The sequence below is a fragment of the Coffea arabica genome, chromosome 7e (genome assembly GCF_036785885.1).
Source record: "Coffea arabica cultivar ET-39 chromosome 7e, Coffea Arabica ET-39 HiFi, whole genome shotgun sequence".
In the NCBI taxonomy this organism is placed as follows: domain Eukaryota; kingdom Viridiplantae; phylum Streptophyta; class Magnoliopsida; order Gentianales; family Rubiaceae; genus Coffea; species Coffea arabica.
This window is the reverse complement of record NC_092323.1, coordinates 3,620,976-3,639,929: the sequence shown is the minus strand read 5'-3', so window position 1 is coordinate 3,639,929 and position 18,954 is coordinate 3,620,976. Positions and strand designations below refer to the sequence as shown.

At 38.2% G+C, this 18,954-nt stretch overlaps 3 protein-coding genes across 5 annotated transcripts; 1 reads left to right on the top strand and 2 right to left on the bottom strand.

The window, feature by feature from the left end:
- Positions 1 to 252: 252 nt before the first annotated feature.
- Positions 253 to 3,183, bottom strand: LOC113698224 (amino acid transporter AVT1I). Of its 3 annotated transcripts, none has more exons than XM_027217965.2 (4): positions 2,748 to 3,183; positions 1,475 to 2,082; positions 855 to 1,392; positions 253 to 762 (listed from the first exon to the last, which is right to left on the bottom strand). In XM_027217965.2, the coding sequence occupies exons 1-3, from the start codon at positions 2,926 to 2,928 to the stop codon at positions 871 to 873; spliced, it is 1,311 nt and encodes a 436-aa protein (XP_027073766.1). In that variant the 5' UTR covers positions 2,929 to 3,183; the 3' UTR covers positions 253 to 762; positions 855 to 870. The 3 variants fall into 3 exon arrangements, with proteins under 3 accessions (XP_027073766.1, XP_027073765.1, XP_027073767.1); XM_027217964.2 differs by having other exon boundaries at positions 253 to 768; positions 2,748 to 3,182; XM_027217966.2 differs by having other exon boundaries at positions 253 to 768; positions 1,475 to 2,152; positions 2,748 to 2,810.
- A 3,468-nt stretch (positions 3,184 to 6,651) lies between these two features.
- On the top strand, positions 6,652 to 9,929 carry LOC113699311 (aquaporin NIP2-1). Its single transcript, XM_027219593.2, has 5 exons — positions 6,652 to 7,077; positions 7,482 to 7,706; positions 9,070 to 9,264; positions 9,344 to 9,405; positions 9,529 to 9,929. Exons 1-5 carry the CDS (start codon positions 6,925 to 6,927, stop codon positions 9,779 to 9,781), a joined length of 888 nt encoding a protein of 295 aa, XP_027075394.1. The 5' UTR covers positions 6,652 to 6,924; the 3' UTR covers positions 9,782 to 9,929.
- Positions 9,930 to 10,039: 110 nt separating this feature from the next.
- On the bottom strand, positions 10,040 to 18,918 carry LOC140004127 (structural maintenance of chromosomes protein 4-like). Its single transcript, XM_072060404.1, has 28 exons — positions 18,662 to 18,918; positions 18,441 to 18,530; positions 18,033 to 18,134; positions 17,773 to 17,949; positions 17,551 to 17,681; positions 17,111 to 17,189; positions 16,874 to 17,031; positions 16,722 to 16,797; positions 16,383 to 16,511; positions 16,150 to 16,294; positions 15,557 to 15,687; positions 15,191 to 15,343; positions 14,917 to 15,106; positions 14,379 to 14,512; positions 13,721 to 13,879; positions 13,034 to 13,342; positions 12,774 to 12,950; positions 12,581 to 12,664; positions 12,292 to 12,501; positions 12,050 to 12,139; positions 11,844 to 11,965; positions 11,577 to 11,732; positions 11,385 to 11,492; positions 11,250 to 11,310; positions 10,798 to 10,932; positions 10,585 to 10,672; positions 10,398 to 10,470; positions 10,040 to 10,318 (listed from the first exon to the last, which is right to left on the bottom strand). Exons 1-28 carry the CDS (start codon positions 18,830 to 18,832, stop codon positions 10,198 to 10,200), a joined length of 3,759 nt encoding a protein of 1,252 aa, XP_071916505.1. The 5' UTR covers positions 18,833 to 18,918; the 3' UTR covers positions 10,040 to 10,197.
- Between the last annotated feature and the right edge of the window lie 36 nt (positions 18,919 to 18,954).

The window sequence follows — 18,954 nt, the reverse complement described above, 5'->3', positions numbered from 1 at the left end:
AAAACTCCAAATGGTTACTAGGAGTTTACTAGTGCCATTAGTAGTAGTTACTAGTTAAGGCTGGATCTGTGAAATCCTGAATTTGTTTGGATAAAGTATTATTTAAAATAAATATTATAATATTTTTTATGATATGATATATATAAAAAAAATATTTTTAAAAAATATTTTTAATATAAACAAAATATTAATTATTTAAAAAAATTTTGAAATCCAGACAAATCCACTAATTACTAGTACTGCTGCTAGTGCTAGTCAACAACTATGAGTAGTTACTGTATTGAATGGGACTATCAATTATGCAACTTTAGAAATGTTCATTCTCTCTCTCTCTCTCTGTTGTGTTTTTATTATTGGACCATCGGTTTCCATTTTCCTTTCAAATTTTCTGCACAATTAACAGCATGGGGCAATCATGGGCGCGAAGCTAATGATCCTCTCAGGAATCGTACTACCACTGAATTTCTGAAAAGCCGAATGACCTTTTGACTCCTTTCTAGGATATTCGATCCATCAAAACCCCTTTCTATGATCTTTTTCTAGAAGATTATCCCTGGCTACTCTTCTTGGCGTGAGTGAAAAAGATTTACTATCATCACCCACCCTTAGAAGATTCTGGGCTGCCACTCAAATTGGGCCTGGGCCACAGGTGGAATGTAAGAGATGCCCATCCTCTATGGTTCGTCAACATCAAGAGTTTGTGCTAACTCTCCTCTCTGCTTATGTAACCACAAACATCCACACAGCATCACGCCCCCTGGCCTGCACCTTTTCAATTTTTGTAATCATTTTTCCAATCATTACAACTGAGCACAAAAAATATTAACATCCGTGCCAGTGAATCAGGGAATTACCTTGAATGGGTAAAAGTCACGTTACAAAATGCATTACAATTTCCATCACAGATGTATAGGTTCCAACTATCATAATAGAAATGCCCATCAAGACAATGCCGACCATTACCAGCTGCTCAAGACCTAATGTCTGGTAAATGCCAGAAATCTTCAAGAAGCACAGGCAAGGAAGTATGGCGGAGGCTGTGACGCTCAGAAATGCTCCAACAAGTGACATGAGATACCCAAAAAGCGGTATGGCCAGGGACACAATAACAGTGCTAAGGACCAGGCTGGTTCGGACGAAGAGGCTATATGACCTCTTATGACAATTTAACGGCAGCCTAGTCTCAATGGCATTCACAATTGGTATTACCATCAGAGCATATTTGGCTATGGGATTGACCAATGTGGTGTATATTGCCACTCTCGAGCTAATCTTGTCGATTGGAAGGTTCAATGTTATTTGAGACATGAGTTCTGAACCGAACATCAGGTAACCCACAATTGCCACCAATGCATACGAAATAGTGCATACAAGAAAGCATATTCCCAGAACCTGCAACAGAAGTTGAGCTAGTAACTCAGCAGGTGTTGAATGACTTGCACAGGAAATTAGGTTGAATATGATATCGCATAACCTTGGAAAATTGTCTCTGATCTCTCATGGAAGTGTACAAGGTGGGAAAAACTGGATGAGCGCAGTAACAGAAGGAATAAAGGCTCGCAGCAGTTGGAATTCCGCTCCAATTTATTAGAACTCCCTTGTGATGAAATCCAATGCCATCAAACTCCCCAGCCCAGAAGATTGAACAAAGAAGTAGGAGAGAAGCTACAACTCCGCTGGCAGAAATATAAGAAAGGATGCTCATGTTGTTCAACCAAACAGTAGGCAGTATTATAAGGCCAACCATGATAACAAAGCTCTCTCTTCCTCCGATTTTAAGACCCCCAATTTCGAAATTGACATCAGGGAGCAAGTTGTATAAATTATCTCCTTCAAGAATCAAGAAACCGGTTGCCACCATATAGAGTTCAGTATTCATTACAATGGATACAAGTGCTCTTCCTTTTGCCCCAAATGCGCGCTCACCGATATCGGGGTAGCTCCTTATGCTTGGATCCATATCCATGCATCTCTGGATAAGCAAGCCAGTATAAAGAGCAGAGGATGCAATAACTAGCAGTAGCATCAAGCTGAACCATCCGCCTGATGACAAGGCATATGGTACTGAGAGTATTCCAACTCCTGAACAACAAGCACGAATTACCTAGCGATTTAACTTTGGAACCAAATTACCAGCCTATGACATAATTTCCTGAAATAAAGTAGCTTGCAACTACTTTAAACGAAGGAAAGAGAGTAAAGTAACAAATTTCACAAGCAAGTCATTCACACCAGAACGAAACCATGCAAGGCGTGACACTGAATTTTACATACAAGCGTCGTTGAATTTTGACACAAATGGTTTTTGCGTTTTGAAATTTCAGATTATAACTCCACATAACCGAGCACGGTGTTATAGGGTTACAAATTATAGCAGACGGAATTCAGAAATAAGTGGTTGAGGATAAAAGACTGAAGTGTGTGATTGAAAGCAGGATGGTGAAGGATATATAATGGACATGCATCTGCTAAAAATATGAGTAAGCAGAATATACCGTCCGCTTTTAACATCACACTGGAAGTTTTCCAGGCGAACTCCACACATCATTACGGACCATAAATAATTTCATGAGCGTAAGCGTAACAAATCTGAAACAAAGTTGGATTCTTTAATAAAATTGAAAAACAAGGCTTAAGTGGGAAAATAAAATCAAACTACAAGGAGGAGAGAAGAGGGAGGATTGGATGATGCAGTAAGAAGTAAATAAACAGAAGAGGACTGGAAGGAAGATGAAGAAGAACCTGACCTGATAAAGCGTTGAGGCCGTTGAAACAAGTTTTATAAAAAGAGGTATTGCCCGACGTTGAAAGGGAGTGGATAATAATGGGATCCCTGGTGTGATTGCTGCTGCTGCTACTGCTAGTGCTGCTAACCAGGAGAGGAATGGTCCTGCTTGAGAAACCATTTCCTGGTTCTTCAGGATCCATAATTTACTCGCTCAGTACTACGTACTGTTAATTATTTGCACCACATTACTTGCTTGCTGAGAGAGGGATGCAGGGAGGGAGAAAAACTAATAGAGAGAAGATAGAGGTCCTATGATCATGAATCTGTCTAACGCCTGCCTTGGTGGTCAGGCTCTCAAGCCTCAGGCTAATCAAATTAAATGTTTTCAACTAAAGTTTGCTGATCAGTTTGTGGCCGCCAGTTCGGTCAATAACAAGAATGATGAATAGACGCAACATGATAGGATCCGGGCAGGAGAGATGATTGGAAAGTTTTGTTTGTTTGCATGAAACTGAAAGAGCCCATCGGCAATTGGGCATTTGAGTTTGGTGGTCGTTGCCTTTGCAATTTGCATGGATCTCTGTATTTTTTTTATTTCCTTTTTTTTTAAATTTAAAAAAAAAAAAAATTTTTCTCCGTGTTTTTCAGCTTCATTTTTCTTTTTGCCCTTTGTTGTTGTCTTGTTGGCGATTACGCCCCCATTTAATTTTGGTGTTATTCTCCGAAAAACACAGCAATCCAGGACTGCTGGAAAAACGAAAAGCCCTCCTCCTCCTCCTGCATCCTCCTCAGTCAAATTTTTTGGCAGCCAAATTTTGTCCTATTTACTCCTCCTTTATCGCACCACGTGCTTGTCTAACCCAACACCTCGCAGTATCTTTTGTTCCTTTGCTATATCAACGGCTGGCATTCGCTGCTGGAAACCTCTCCCTCTCGCCATTGTGCGGATGAGAAGTCAGAACGTGTCCTTTTTTTTCCCCTTTTCATGGGTTTTACTTGTCGTGCCTGCCTGCGCCAAATCTGCCACCAAATCTTGGGGTCTCCTCCATTCTTCATTCTGGTAAGATTGGATCCCCCGAATTTCACACTTTATAACACTTTGCTCCCATAAACTTTAAATATATACACTTCGCTCCCTTCATTGACTAGTCAAATATTAGTGATGAATTCTCCATCCAAAATTTTAACAGAATGACATTAGCGTGTGCATGCATAATGGTTCTAAAATAATGATATACTTTTAATCGAAATACAAAACATCTCATTAGAAAAAATACAAAGTCACATATCTAAAAAAAATTTAAAAAATAAAAGATGGTATAACACCAAATAATTGAAAATTTGTATTATGGAGAGAAAAAGAATTTGAAATTTCATCAAACTTTTCCACAAGTTTTCCGGCGTTTATCTTTCTTCCTTCAAATTGTAAACAAATTGGTTTTAATAATTTTTGTTTACCTTGCAACTTTCACAAATTTTTGATGAGTCAATAAGATGCTATTTGGTATTTTTATGTTGTATTCATACCTTGCTTTGTATTTTCTTTGAATTCGATATTTTTTTTAAAAAAATAAAGATTCTCTAAGTAAACTTCTTAATACATTTTTTTAATTATATTTTTATCTCACATAAAATACATTAAAAAGTGCTACAATAAAAAATATAAACAAATAATTGTCATTTTAAATGCACTAATTAATGTTATTTGATTTAAAATATGTATTTCCATTGACATTAAGATAAACATATTGAGTTGTTAAGACTTTTTTTTTTTTGTAGATTATCTAATTCATTTTAGTGCTAAAAGAGCAAACTTCATAGTATAATTATGTTTAAATGCATTTAACAACTATTATAGAGATAGGTGTTTATTATGTTATAGTTATTATTGTATGTATGAGAATTAGCTATGGATATTTTGGTCATGAAAACTAGAACTTCATCTTACCCCGTCCGAAAGTTGGCAACAAGGGGCAAAGTGTATAGAGTGTATGGGGGCAAAGGGTTACAATATGGCTCAAGTTCAAGGAGCAAAGTGTAATTAACCCACAAACTTAAATCCTATAGGAGAGTAATAGTGGAATCAACACCATCCGCTATTGTAGCTGTACTTCAACTCTCTGGTGTTCTGAGCCCATAATCTAAATCAATAGTTTGTTTGTTGGTGAATCTTGATTTTCCTTTAACCTAGCTCAGCTGTTTTCATCATGGAATTGTTGGTCTTGCAGTCCTTTTTTTTTTTTTTTTTTGGAGCAAATGTGAAGCTTTTATTGAATAGAGCAAGGAATTTACCCAATGCAGCAGATAGCTGCCTATTCATCATATTATCACCTCTGTACCATACAAATTTTAAAGAACAACCAGAGCCTATCTACTCATGATCAAAAAACTTGTGAGTAATCCCCCATTCCACGATTAAACACCAGCTAACTCTTGATTTTGGAACTCCTCACCCAAGAAATACTAACACGCCATGCAATACTATTCATGATGCCAGTGGGAGAGGTAGGGACTTGCTGAGACATTACCCGATTTCTTGCTCGCCATGCATGATAGACCGTTATGGCCTGGGCCAACCTTTGAATTCTGTCAATAAAAGAGTTGCTGCTCTAAAGCTGAGTTAGCCATTCTATTTCCAAGCACCAGGGCATGATCCTCTGTTTACAGGGCACAATGCATGTACTTTAGCCCATATTGCTGCGGACACGGGGCACATGAAAAACAGATGGTCCATAGTTTCCTCCTCACCATGACATAAAACACATTCAGCAGATCCACTTAACCACCCCGCATTGATTGAGTGTTGGGCTTCTGACAACAACCGAATTCGAAACCCCTTTCTATTAAGCGCAGAATTCGAACTACGAATCTGAAAGCCGAAAAGAACCTAAGAGCCGTCCTGATCATTGGACCGATATGTGTAGATCAAGCAACGCAAGGACAATGCCCTCCATGGCAACAGCGTTTATTGATACTTGAGGTAAATTCTATATCATTAGGACGGGCGCATTTGGAAGAATTAATCAACGGAATTTGCTCCAAAATCAAAACATGAATGTTCGTTCACCCCCTAACTTTGCCATTTAACCTTGACGACGTTGGGACGAGATAGCCGTTGCCATTTAGTAATGAAGGACTTCCAATCCAAGCTGCTACAACCTTCCGCCACTTTCCGACATCAGCAAACACTCAAAATGATTGGGCCATCTGTTCCTCCGCATTAATCTGTACTCCTAACTTTCGATTTAACAGTACAATGCAACAAAGTGACGACCGGAATTCTTTTCTTTCTTTTTTTTTTTGTTTTTTGACCCCCATCTGGTGCGTGTACGTTAGGTTTCTCTTTTGATATAACCGTTCAAAAGGCGGTGGGCGACTTTGTATCCCTTCTAGAATGGTAGTGGGACTTATTAACTTGATATTTTCCTTAGTTATCGTCTTTCTATTCTTTATTATTAATACTTGGATGGATTTTCTTGTTATAAGATTCTCAAAAGCAGTGAAAAAAAAATACAATTGGAAATTGGAAAGACCTCTATATGTAGTTTATGATTTGAGTTGTACGCGTAATAAAAGTTTCTGGATCTATATAACCCGTAACATATCAAGTCCTTTGATGAGGATCGTAGTGCCCAATAATATTATGGCAATTTGACTATACCACGCACTGATTCTATTGTCTCGGATAACATATATTATTAGTTTTCTGGAAGTTTGAAACACACGTGTTACTTTTTCAAGGGGAAAAAAAAAAAAAAACACTCACACATGTTACCATATTATATGAAAGAGAAGTGTACTAGTTAGGTAATAGTGGAAACACAGCATCATATTCAGACAAGGGAATCTGAAGCCAAATTGGCAAATAAAAATGTACGAGGGACATGTCGTCCATTATTCCCGATGTGGAGGTTGGGAAAGGATATGTGATCATCTAATAAGCTTTTCCCCTAACTCAACATACGTTAAAATCTCCAAGGCACCGCTTGGTATTATTGCAGTCCTGGTCTTGTTATATATAGAAAAGGTTGAAGATGGTATCTAAGTGTATATAAATCAACCGTACGCCACATTAGACACTTACTTGGAGGCGCGAGTCAATCTCTTCTTCGCCCTAGCTTGACGAAGCTCAATTGGTTTTCCTTGTATTTGAAGAGGCAGGTTAATTTGCAGCCCCCCCATATATTCAGAGATTCATGGAGAATGGGCAGGCAAAGGTCAATGCTTCTTCCAGAAAAGAGGGACATGGATCGGTTTCAACCGAAAGACAGCAGATATCGCAGATGCCTTTGAGTAGTAACCTTGGGAGACTGTATGGAGAATGTTGTCCGCCTGGATTTATCAGGAAGGTTGTATACACTTTAAGCCTATAATATGCGAGTGAGATGCCAACCAAAAAAAAAAAAAGGGCATCTAATCCGTTTAATATTTACCTTTTATTCGAGTTTACAAGCATTCATATTCGATAACCATTCACCTAATGGACCTTTACAAAGCATGATTCAGCTTAGATTTAAAATTTGTACTTCGTACCCGCATGCATGCAATGTTCCTTATTTATTGTCCAGCGTAGGGTTTCCGGTGGTTGCTTGCTTGAGTTTTCTACCTTGACTCAAATCAAACATCAGATTTTGGAATCATAATTTAAAAAAAACAAAAACAAAAATTCATAGTGATTATCAATTCTGGCCAAGTTTGTGAATTGTGAGTTTTGTGATGAATGACTGAGATGTGGGAGGTTAGTGTAGTGTAGGCTACAGCGGAGATAATAGCGACGTATCTGTTGGTATTCGTGACATGCGGTTCGGCGGCTCTAAGCGCGAGCGACGAACACAAAGTCTCGAAGCTGGGAGCGTCGGTGGCCGGGGGACTCATCGTCACCGTTATGATCTATGCAGTTGGACATATCTCCGGTGCCCACATGAACCCTGCTGTCACCTTGGCTTTTGCTGCTGTCCGACACTTCCCATGGAAGCAGGTGAGCCCCCTATCTAACTCTCTGCTCTTCTTTTCTCTTCTACTAGTAGTATTTTATTGCATCTTCTTCCATCTTCCAATTTCACCGCTCTTGCAAGTTACCGTTGGTAGGGGCAATCGCTCAATTGATCTTTTGCTCTCTCTTTCTCTTTTTTCTTTTTTTTTTTCGCTTTTTGATAGTGGCAGAGCTCGTCTATTTGAGTTGCTTGATCATCACAAATTTTTTCTTTGGCTTTACGAACCCTAAGTTACAAAAACAGCGACATCTGCATTAAAAAATTTAAAATAAAATAAGAGAACAGGGAATATTTTTCTGAATAATCAATCTTTAATTTTTTTTTTTGGGGTAAAATGAATAATAATCATTTCTGAATAATCATTCTATGAGTGCTTGGTTTGAGAATCAAGACGTCACAATTTGTTGTACTTGAGCGTCCACAGCTGTATAAAAAATCAAGAATATTCTCCATGAATTTATTCTACTTCGTAACTACCAACTAGGTCTATCATATCATATGCCCTGGGATGTGCTTGGTGATTGGTATACAAAACCCACAAAATTTTTCAATTTTAAAACTCAATCAAGACATTTCCTCATTGGCTTGAAGAAACTCAGACAATAGAGATACGTCGAAGTAGTCTTATATTTTGCCCTCTTTAATTCCGGAAGCAGAACATTTTTGTCTTTTTGTACAAGGAAACGACCATTTTAAGTCAAACTCTTTCCCATACAGGTTGGTTTCAGTGGTTGACTGGATGTAGAATCCTCTTGTCTGGTTACAACCTAAAGTTTGTTTGGGTAGAGATAATAATCTCCTAAGAAGCTTTTTAACAATGGTTAAAAGAAAAAAGAAAAACAGAGTGCTGCCTAGCAGCTTCCAGATAATTACAAAATGCCGATTGGATTCGTCAATATCTTTATTTAATTTCTCTGTTTGCTTTTCATTTTTGTGGGATCCAAAATTTGTGGGTCCTTCTGAAATTTCATTAAAAATGAGAGTGGAACCACACAACCTGTAGTCTCGTTCTCCGCTCGTCTTGGGTTCCTGTAATTATTGGAGGCGTGGCCCTGGTATTAATACTTTGAATCCTGTCATCAATGTGAGCGCCAAAAGGAACTAGTGGCCTCACAGCAACGTTTCGTGGGAAAGATCATCAATTGTTTATCTTGTTAAAACGTTGAGGAAATTAAGTGGTACAAAGTATTCTTAGGGGCTCTTCATTGGAAAAAAAAAAAAAAAAAGAAAGGTAATTCTAAATGAGTCTTCAAATGTGAGTTAGGTTATGGTTCCTACATGTGTAATTATCAGTCTTTGACATGCAAGTGCTACACAACTAAAGCGCTGGACTTGGATTTACAACAGGTACCGTTTTATGCAGGAGCCCAGCTAACAGGAGCAATTTCAGCTGGATTCACACTCCACGTATTGCTCCACCCAATTGAACATGTTGGAACTACATCCCCTCCCGGAACAACCATTCAAGCTCTGGTAATGGAAATAGTTGTGACGTTCTCTATGATGTTCGTCACCTCTGCAGTGGCAACTGATACCAAAGCAGTAAGAGCACTAATATCCGTCTAAACAGATCAATTAGCACTACTGCACGGTAATACTTGTCACACTTGGATTCATGCAGATAGGGGAGCTCGCAGGTATTGCGGTTGGTTCCGCCGTCTGCATTTCTTCCATTTTGGCTGGGTAAGTAAACTTTGCCTTGGTATCCGCTCATACGCAGCAGCCAAAACTTCCTTTCTTCCACCAAGAAAGTAGAATGACAACCGAGCTTATACTTACGATGTTGTCTTTCCTTGTTTCCGATAGGCCAATCTCGGGAGGATCCATGAACCCAGCAAGGAGTATTGGTCCAGCAATAGCAAGCGATTACTACGAGGGGATTTGGGTGTACGTTGTTGGACCTGTATGTGGAACATTGCTTGGAGCATGGTCCTACAATTTCATTCGGGTGACGGACAAGCCAGTTCACGCAATATCAAATTCGCTTTCATTTCAGCTCCGGCGAATGAGGAGCAATCAGGAAAGCATTGCAGATGAAGACCCGCTCAACTCACTCTAACTTTACACCTCAACAATCCCCGATAATCTACAATTTCTTTGTATGGCTGTTGCGCATTACACTTTTGTATCTTGCAAATTGAATTGATATGTAAAGGGGCTATTTAAGTAAACAATAAATGATAAACAAGTGACAGAACTTGAGGCTGTACTGTAAGCTCCGGACAACCCAGCTAAACTCAAAATGCCACCGCAAAGACAGCTATCATGCTTCAACTTTTTCCATTTCATTTCTCTTTTTCCGATGATTTTAACAAGCTTTAAAGAAAGGCAAAACCAATAATTTAAAACATGTTGGCCAATAAATACATAATTCAAACTTACAAGCTCACAATGCAGTCCGACCTTGGCCAAGAGAAGGCAAGTGAGACATGAGAGTTAACAACATTGATAAATTCAACATGTAAAGCAAAAGCCTCAAGCAGCCTTTCCGCACACCACAAAACTTCCCGGGTTGATAGTGATACTTTTGGTGCAATTGTCAGTTTTGTAGATCCCAACAAGTCGATCAGCCAGCTCAAACATGTTGTTTCTGAGGCTGCATTGTTGCACAGAACAGAAAGTTTGAAACAACTCACGCATGTAAAAAGGATGATATATGACCCCTTCAAATGTACCTGATAATTACGAATTGTGCATCCTTGGTACGGTCTTTCACATAGTGCCCCACAATTGAAACATTCTTAAAATCTATTCAACAAATAAAGAAATAAGAAATCAAAAACATGGAAAAGATGACAAATTGTGGGTCAAATTGAAATTAAAAAAAATCCAGGCAACATCAGTAATAGGCACGTAACGTACCCAAAGCTGCATCAATCTCATCCATCACATATAATGGAGTGGGTTTATAATGGTGAAGTGCAAAAACAAGAGCTAAAGAGCTGAGAGTCTGAAATTAAGAGTCAACTCACAAGATTAGACTCCAAACATAAGTTTTTAAAGAACCATCGACTTAGTTGGATACCATGTAATAAAGGCCAGAAGAACAATGAAGGTTTAAAACTAACCAAATACCTTTTCACCTCCAGACAAGTTTGCAATGTTTTTCCAGCTCTTTTTAGGTGGTCTGACACTGAAAACAACACCCTCAGAAAAAGGATCCAAAGAGTCCACTAACTCAAGTTCTGCATCACCTCCAAGAGTAATCATCTGCAATAAAATAAAAAATGACCTTCATCAATGAATGAAAACTGCTAGCAGCAGTGTAGTTCAAAGAAATGCTGAAAACAGTTTGAGAACAATCACAGGTAGCCAGTTGCCCACCAACTAATTTATCAATCCTATATGGTATTTCATCATCGGTAGCAGTGCCTATTATTATGCTCAGGCAAATTTCACAAAGTCCAAATTGTTGTATTGGTAATTCAGCCTTCTGGATAACTAGCACAAATATCCAACAGACAAAGCTAAGCTTGGAGATGGGGCACACAAAGCGAATGAGATTGCGAACTACTCCTTGAACAGACCTGATACATTTCTTTTAGCTTCAATGATATTATGTTGAAACCTGCCATGAACTCATCCAACCTGAAATGTACAACTACATATAGTTGTCATGATTGAAGCAAACAGATACTTCATTAGAAGAACCAAAAGCCTACCTTCTCTTTCTCCATTCATCGTATTGCTTCCTTTTCTCATCACGCTGTTGTGTAACTTGACTAAGATCTTCAACTCTTTGGTTGTACAAAGATGTTTTATGCCGATACCTGACAGAGTGGAAATTATTCAGCACAGAAGTTAAGGAAATACATTTTAAATTCCTACTTCATAAAATTGACGAAGAGTGATACTCGGAAATCGAATCAAGATTTGGATTCATCTCTTTCAGTTGAGCTTCAAGGAGGGCCACCATCTCAAGAGCTCGATTAAGGTCACCAGTCTCTCCAAGAACTTCATCTGTCAGTGTTGCTTGGAGCTTTTCTGGGTCCACCAAATCTTTCTGAATTCTAAGAAAAAGAAGAGAAAAATGTGTAATGGACATAAAAGACAAACTTTCATCCATATATATCATGAGGACAGGGGGGGTTAATAATTCGTTGAGAGATTCAATAGCTTACTGCTCCATGTGCTTGGTGAGAGAAATATGCAGATCATCTAGCCTTTTCTTGTATCCTTTCCCCTTCATTTCCAGCTCTTTGTAAATCTTCTTCATGTCTTGAAGCTTGTACTCAGCATCAACCTGCATCACTAAATGGTATTTACATTGTCATGCACAAGAGAGATTAGAGAGTGAAAGTCAAAAAAGAGGCCAGCATAACAGAACCTCTGAGGCCCGCAACTCATCCACAGTTTTCTTCAGCTTTTCATAGTCAGATTTGGCTTTGTCCAGCACATCTTTGTGCTGATCAATTAGCTGCAATATCAGGACAGGAAAATTTCTCCAATTTATTGAAAGCAAGTCTTTGTTCATTAGAACTAATGCCAGAAAAGAGAAAAACAACAAACAAGCATAACAACCATGAGCTAAACACTTTCCAATGAAAAAATTGTTAGATTAAGCTTAACCTTCTGTGTCTTGTTATAATTCTCCTGAACAATAAATGCCTTCTGCTCAATCTCTTTGAAGGTTGTTTTCAATGATTCTTTCTGTCCATTAAGCCGTTCTTTCTCCTTCTCTGATTCTTCAATCCCCTTGCTCAGTTTCTTTATTGTTTTCTCACCTGTTTCGATTTGAACTTTGCGGCGATTGATCTCTGTCCTGTTTTTGTTTATGTCCTGCCAAATAAGTAGCTTCAGTAACTATGAAGCGTATTAACAGAACCTTACATCTGTTTTGGTTATTTCAAGAGCTTACAGACTGAATTCGATCAACTTTTGACTTTTGAATTTTCAACCTTTCACCGCCTGCATTCTCAATCTTTTTCTGAAGCTCCATAGCCTAATTAGTCGAATAAAGATAGTTAAAACTAAATGTTGCAAGAAAAATCAAAAGAAAGGAACTAAATTGGTGAAGATGCCTGACCAGTCAAGACTGCAGAATCACATACCTTCTCCTTTAACTTCTTTGAACCTTGTGTAAGTCTATCTATTTCCTTTTCTTCAGCAGATATTATTTTCTTCAATTCTCCAAGTCTATCAACCTCATCTTTTCGGGGAAAAGAAGCGAACTTTAGAGACTCGAGTTGCTTTTCTAGATCACTAAGCTGTGACTTTAAACTGTCAACCTGAGACAAAATTGATTTTCATTAAACTGATAATCAAGCACAACATGGGAACAGTCATGGCACATGAACAAATTGGACAGAACCTCCTGTTGACTCTTTGCTAGTTCAATCTCCAAATGTGAAACTGATTTCTCTGAAGCCAGGTAATGCTTTGCAGCATCCACAATTGTTTGGCGTAGATGATTTAAACCTTCTACATGCATAGAGAGCTCCTTTTCAGCATCTGCAATAACTTCTGCAGAGACACTAGTAGCTCGTATAGCTGTACCCATCTTGCCTCCACGGGGTTTACTTCCCCCACCACTCATTGTACCAGATTTTTCAAAGAGAGCACCATCAAGAGTTACAACACGCCTGAACTCTTTGTTTCGACCATACGCTATGCGTGTTGCCTACATAATCAGAGAAGAATGCATGATAATATATTTGTTTTTCTTGTAAAATCACATGAAATGACAGTATTTCACCAAGATCAAGGCTTATGCAAGAAGTTACGACAACAATAAAAAGTATTTGCTTTCCGTTCTCCTGACCAAACTTTGTTGTACTGGAAAAAAGAAAATTAACACTTCACAAAAGTATGAATAGCCTTTCTCCACGTCGATTTAGATTTCCCTGCATTCTGCAGAACTTTTGTAGCAATATTATTTCAACATTCAGAACCTCTGCAAGCTTCTCTAAAGATGGATAATCTGAGGTAGTGGCAGAACATTCTGTTCCTACAAACTACTGAGAGAAGAAAATATCCTGCAGAACACGTAATGATCAACCTGATCAATATCTTTCGCAACAACAGTATTCCTTAGTGCAGCAAAAAAGGCAAGTTTCATTCTTTCATCCTGAACCGTAATCAAATCGAACAGTCGGGGAACTCCTTCAGGTGTGCTAACTTTCTCCTTCAGTCTTGGCAAAAAGTTGGCTTGTTTCTCCTGCAAAACAAGTGGGACAAATATTAGACAACTAAAAGACATTAAATACATATCTTCACAGTTAGTATAGCCCACTAAAGCTTTGTACATGTCAAACTTGTCACAAAGTCATGAGTGGCAGTACCCATAAGTGATGTTTTATTTTCTTTAACCGTAAAGTGATGCAATAACTGTTGCCAGTTGTCCATTTTCACATATAGATGGTATTGCCTGATAATGAAATGGATTGTTGAATAACCGGATCGCTTGGTACATAAAAATTCAGCATCTCCAGTGTCAACAGCAACAATAAAGCAAAAACGTCATCAAAGAAGCAGGCCCTAGGGAACACCTAGAACTATAATAATCACCACAATGCAAGCAAGTATAAAACCAGCACAGATTAAGCCAATTAGGACACTCACGTGGCTACTCAATACAACTGTTCTGAAAAAATCATTAACACAAAAAGCTTGGACACTGCATGCGCAAACCACTTAGTTTAAGACCAAGAATCTACCAAAATCATGAAGGTTGCAACACCAAGGTTTTGGCGCCGAAGGAGCTCGACACAAGCTTGCGCTGCTGCAGTTGTTTCAACCACAATATAATCAAGTCCAGGACATGCTGTTGATATTGCAACATCATATTTTGCTGCAAAAACATTTCGCAAACAGATTAAGATATGTACGGCAAAACAAAACATTGCCACAGAAGTGTACACTTTTGCCAGACCAGAATAACAGTGCAAATGTTTCAAGCATTACTCAAATCACCAATAGAATACTTAACCATTGCCAAAGAAAAAGAGGATAACAAAAAGAATTCCATTTGATAGCAGGAACCACTTTATTATTCAAAGACTAGAATCACTGAAGAGTCAGAAATCAATTTAAAGGAAGTTACTTCATATGTTTCCCTTGCTTTCATGATAGATAGATACTGTACATGAAAATGCTTAGCACCCAGATTCTAGGTTTAGCACAGAATTCACTCACTTGCAACAACAAAAGAGACATTGAAATATACAATAATATAAAAGTAAAATATGTACTCACCATCAATTGCACCCAAATCGCCCATTCGACCATATATTCCTGGTATTGCATTTGATTCCTTAGCCCGCAATACCGCTGTTAAGACAGATCCTTGACTCTTTTCAGAATTCATTACGGACATGAGCTCTGCAACCTTTTGTCTAGCAGCCTGTTCGAGAAGAACTAACTTTTCTTGTTCTTCAAGGCAGTTCTGCAAGTTTCAAATGCCGCAGCATTTCAACTTATCAAAGTAAGTACAAATGAAGAAAGCAAAATCAACAAATCAAAGACACACTTTTTCAACCCCTCGAGCTTCTAATGCCTCTAGCTTGTTCTTCTGTAACTCACTCTGGATGCTTGTAATACTTGAGACCTTTGCATCAATTCTCCTATGTATTTCCCTAATCTGTTCTTGAGCATCCTCATAAGCAGCACGACCAGCATCATGCTGAAATGATCAAACACAATGGTCAGGCAAATCCCATCCATTTCAAACAGACACTGGAAGAGCTTCAAAACATAAGCAGTAAAATACCAAAAAGTTCTTGAACATTTGAGTCTGCAGTCTGAAAATTAACTCAAGGGAATAGCAAGCAAGATACGTCTGCTTGCCCTAAGGTATTATAAACTAAATTAATGTGCTCATTGGTAGGATACTTACCTTTTCACTCAGAAGTTTACTTTCAGTACATGCAACTTCAAGTTTTCCTTTGTGCTCAATCAGTTCATTTTCCCACGGTTGTAGTTCAGAACGAACTTCAGCAAGCTCCTTGTGGAAAACCTCAGTTTCAACTGCTCATTGAAAACATTGAAGAGAGGACAAATCAGAAACTGACTTGGAGAAACTTAAAACAAAAAAAAATGCAATTGATGGTAGGATGGAGAAAAACACAAAGACTAGATTTATGGCCAAAATACAAGGTACTGAAAGTCTTCAATTCAAACTACATAAATTTGATGTCTCATCAATCAGCATCATTGAAACTAAAGTAACTTAACAATCTATCTGACAGATACTTAGATTAAAACATGCAGAAGTTTTCCAATGTGAGCAAGAACTAAATTTCAGCACTATAGAAGTTTTAAATTATGCCTCCACATGATTCAACAGAAATGAAAATAGGGAAAGTAATGATAAATGAAAAGCAGAGATGGAGGTGATTAAAACTTCATAAGAAAAGAAAAACAAAGAGAAGGGGACATCGGAAATTAAACGTGTAAAACCAAAATCTACTTCGCAAAAGAAGACAGCACCTTTAGAGTTTTCCATAATCTCATCCAAAAGTTTCTCCTCTTCCATCAAAGTTTGCTGCAGTTTTGGAATGTCTGCCTCTAACTGTGGAATCAGATTTGTTGACTCTTCGCAGTCCTTCCTGGTGTCATCAACTTTTCTGGTATCCTGCAGTGTAGATAAACAGAAGCATGTGGTCCCTACTTGAAAATGTTCTCATACATTATCAAGTTAATGATATCTTTAGTTAGGCTACCTTTGCAAGTTTATCAACTACTTTCTTAATCTTTTCCTTCAAATGTTTCAAATCTTCACGATACTTCACATCTTGCCTTTCAAATTCCTTGAACTCGTCTTTGCAATGCCTGAGTCCACTATCAAGTTCCTGAATTATCCAATCAAACAAGATCTTTTGGATGTAAGGGCATAAATTCAAAGAAACTACAAATTCAACCACAAGGATATGTAGAAAAAGCTATGAATTCAAACTGTCAAAAGATTTCATAATAGATGGCCATTTAAAAGTTCCTTAACAAGACCAAAACCAAATTTCTGACGAAGGAGGATAAAACAACTACATAGATATAGGGAGGACCTCCTGCTTTTTCATATATTTCAAGTGCAAAGCTTCAAGTTCCTTCAGCATTGTGTGGTTTCCTTGAATTTTCTCCCTGAAAAGTGACACCATCATTCTTGTGGGAGTGCAGAAACATAAACAAGTAGCAAAAAATTGTCTGGCAGCATTACCGTTCAGTTTTAAGATTGTCTTCCAGGCTGGTAACATTTGTCTGCAGTTCCTCAATCTTTTTAGTGTTATCTGCACAGGCTAGATTAGTAGCTTTCTCTTGCCATTTGAGCAGGGATAGTTCCTTAAGCATGTAAGCTTCTGCTTCATTTTTCACCCCCTGATAAAATGCACATTCGATATAACTGAATGAAACAATGGTTACAGAGCATCCATTTGTGCAAAACTCTAATTTGTACCTCCAAGCTATCTCTTTCTTTTTCAGCTAACTTCACCATTTGAACCACACCAGACCTTCTTTCGTTAAGGGCTTCCAGCCTATAATGCAAAGAAATACATCTTAGAGTACAAGGCACAAAAGAAATTCAATGCTCTTGCATCAGGTAATATACATAAAAAAGCAAAAATAAGTTAGGGCACAAATTCAACTTTGGCTTCTTCAATTTAGAAATGATAGGACAGAAGTAAACCAACAGATTCCAATAGACCTTAAACAGAAAAGAAGGCTAAGCCGAAGCAACAAGAGAAATTTCAACCAGGAATAACTTCCATTCAAAAGTCAGAACTGCAGTAGGTTTCAGGTAGACTGGAACAATGTCCTAGCTCAAAAAAAGAACTCCAAGAGATGCATCAAAGTTCAAAGAAAGCACATTTGGCAGAAAACAGCTCAGTAACTTACTGCTTCAATGATTCATCAATTTTCTCTACATATTTGTTAGTTCCTATTATGTCTTCAAGATACTCGAGAAATCCTTCATCATGGGGTCCTTGTGCCTTTGGCTTCATCAATGATATCTGTTCCACCTCACCCTGAAGAAACAATAATCGCTTCCGTTCATTGCCATTACAAACATTCTCAGCACCTTTTCCTTTCAAATAAAAGTCTTGAACACATCCAAACCTGAAGGATCAGAAACCGATTATTGTCCAAGTCCACTCCTTTCCCTTTCAATTTCTTCGTGACTTCAGTAAAGTTACTTCCCCGGTCGTTTATATGGTACTTGGAGGAGTTGTCTCGAAAAGCAACACGTGTTATAACAAAATCGCTTCCAGGGACAGCTTCATATGTCCCATCATCCTATGGCAAGTGAAATGACGCCTTACATCTACTGCCCAACGAAATTGAATGTTAATGCACAATTAAATAACTTAATCAACTACCAAATCGATTATCTCCTGAAAGTGGACTGACACTCCAGCACTGTCCAAATTCTGATGGTTAGTCGAATTGTGAATGAGCTCTGATACTTTGTTGAGACGCATCTGCAAGTATTTCAAAGACGTTCAGGATCAAGCTTCGATTTTTTCAGTTTGAAGACAAGAAAATTATGACAATGATATAGGATATGCGAGATAGGAAAATTATAGTTTATGCATAAGCTTCCTAACGCCCTAGTGGCTACGCCAAAACTCAAATGATGCTCTAATTTATTAGTTCTTTCAATTTTCTTTATCAAAAACAACTTTCATGATCAAGTAATTAGAAGAAAAATCCCCAATTATGCTCCAAATTCATATTCAGTTTTCTTAGTGAATTGAACTAATTGACAGTTGAGGTTCTCCACTCACCTGTTTTGCTCGCTTTCCAAACACGAAGAGCATAGCGTCAATTACGTTGCTTTTTCCGCTACCATTTGGACCGACCACGGCCGAGAAACTCTGCACAGGAAAGCTCAATACACCTCTGTATCAGAACTTAATTAAAAGAGAACAAAAACAGGAAGATTAAGGGAAAAAATAAAGAAAGAAAGGCTAAACACCGCAAAGGAGTGAAGCAAAGCAACCCTAACCTTGTGAAAAGGGCCAACGCGCTGTTCGCCGGCGTAGGATTTGAAATCTCTCATGACCATCTCTTTTATGAAGAGCCTAGGAGTTCTAGATCCCATCTGAGTCGAATGAGAACCGGTGCCTGCTACCTCGTCGTCAGGAGCTGCCGATTCCATCTCGATATCCTCCGGCATTTTTACAAACGAGAAACAACAAAATGAAAATGAAATAGGAGTATTAAAGTCGAGAACTTCAAAACTCAAAATAAAGGTTCCGAGTTAGTATAATGAACCATGAGGGGGGCGGAATATTTGAG

Bases quoted from the DNA above. Each gene is read 5' to 3' on its own strand.
- LOC113699311 (XM_027219593.2), top strand. From the start codon at position 6,925: ATGGAGAATGGGCAGGCAAAGGTCAATGCTTCTTCCAGAAAAGAGGGA. The intron at 9,265-9,343 runs GTAAGAGCACTA...GGATTCATGCAG, and splicing joins TGGCAACTGATACCAAAGCA to ATAGGGGAGCTCGCAGGTAT. The intron at 9,406-9,528 runs GTAAGTAAACTT...TGTTTCCGATAG, and splicing joins ATTTCTTCCATTTTGGCTGG to GCCAATCTCGGGAGGATCCA.
- LOC140004127 (XM_072060404.1), bottom strand. From the start codon at position 18,832: ATGCCGGAGGATATCGAGATGGAATCGGCAGCTCCTGACGACGAGGTA. The intron at 17,032-17,110 runs GTACAAATTAGA...GCATTTTATCAG, and splicing joins AAGAAAGAGATAGCTTGGAG to GGGGTGAAAAATGAAGCAGA. The intron at 15,107-15,190 runs GTGTGTCTTTGA...TGAAACTTGCAG, and splicing joins AAGCTCGAGGGGTTGAAAAA to AACTGCCTTGAAGAACAAGA.
- LOC113698224 (XM_027217965.2), bottom strand. From the start codon at position 2,928: ATGGATCCTGAAGAACCAGGAAATGGTTTCTCAAGCAGGACCATTCCT. The intron at 2,083-2,747 runs GTCAGGTTCTTC...CTTGTTGTTCAG, and splicing joins CGGCCTCAACGCTTTATCAG to GAGTTGGAATACTCTCAGTA. The intron at 1,393-1,474 runs GTTATGCGATAT...CTTCTGTTGCAG, and splicing joins ATCAGAGACAATTTTCCAAG to GTTCTGGGAATATGCTTTCT.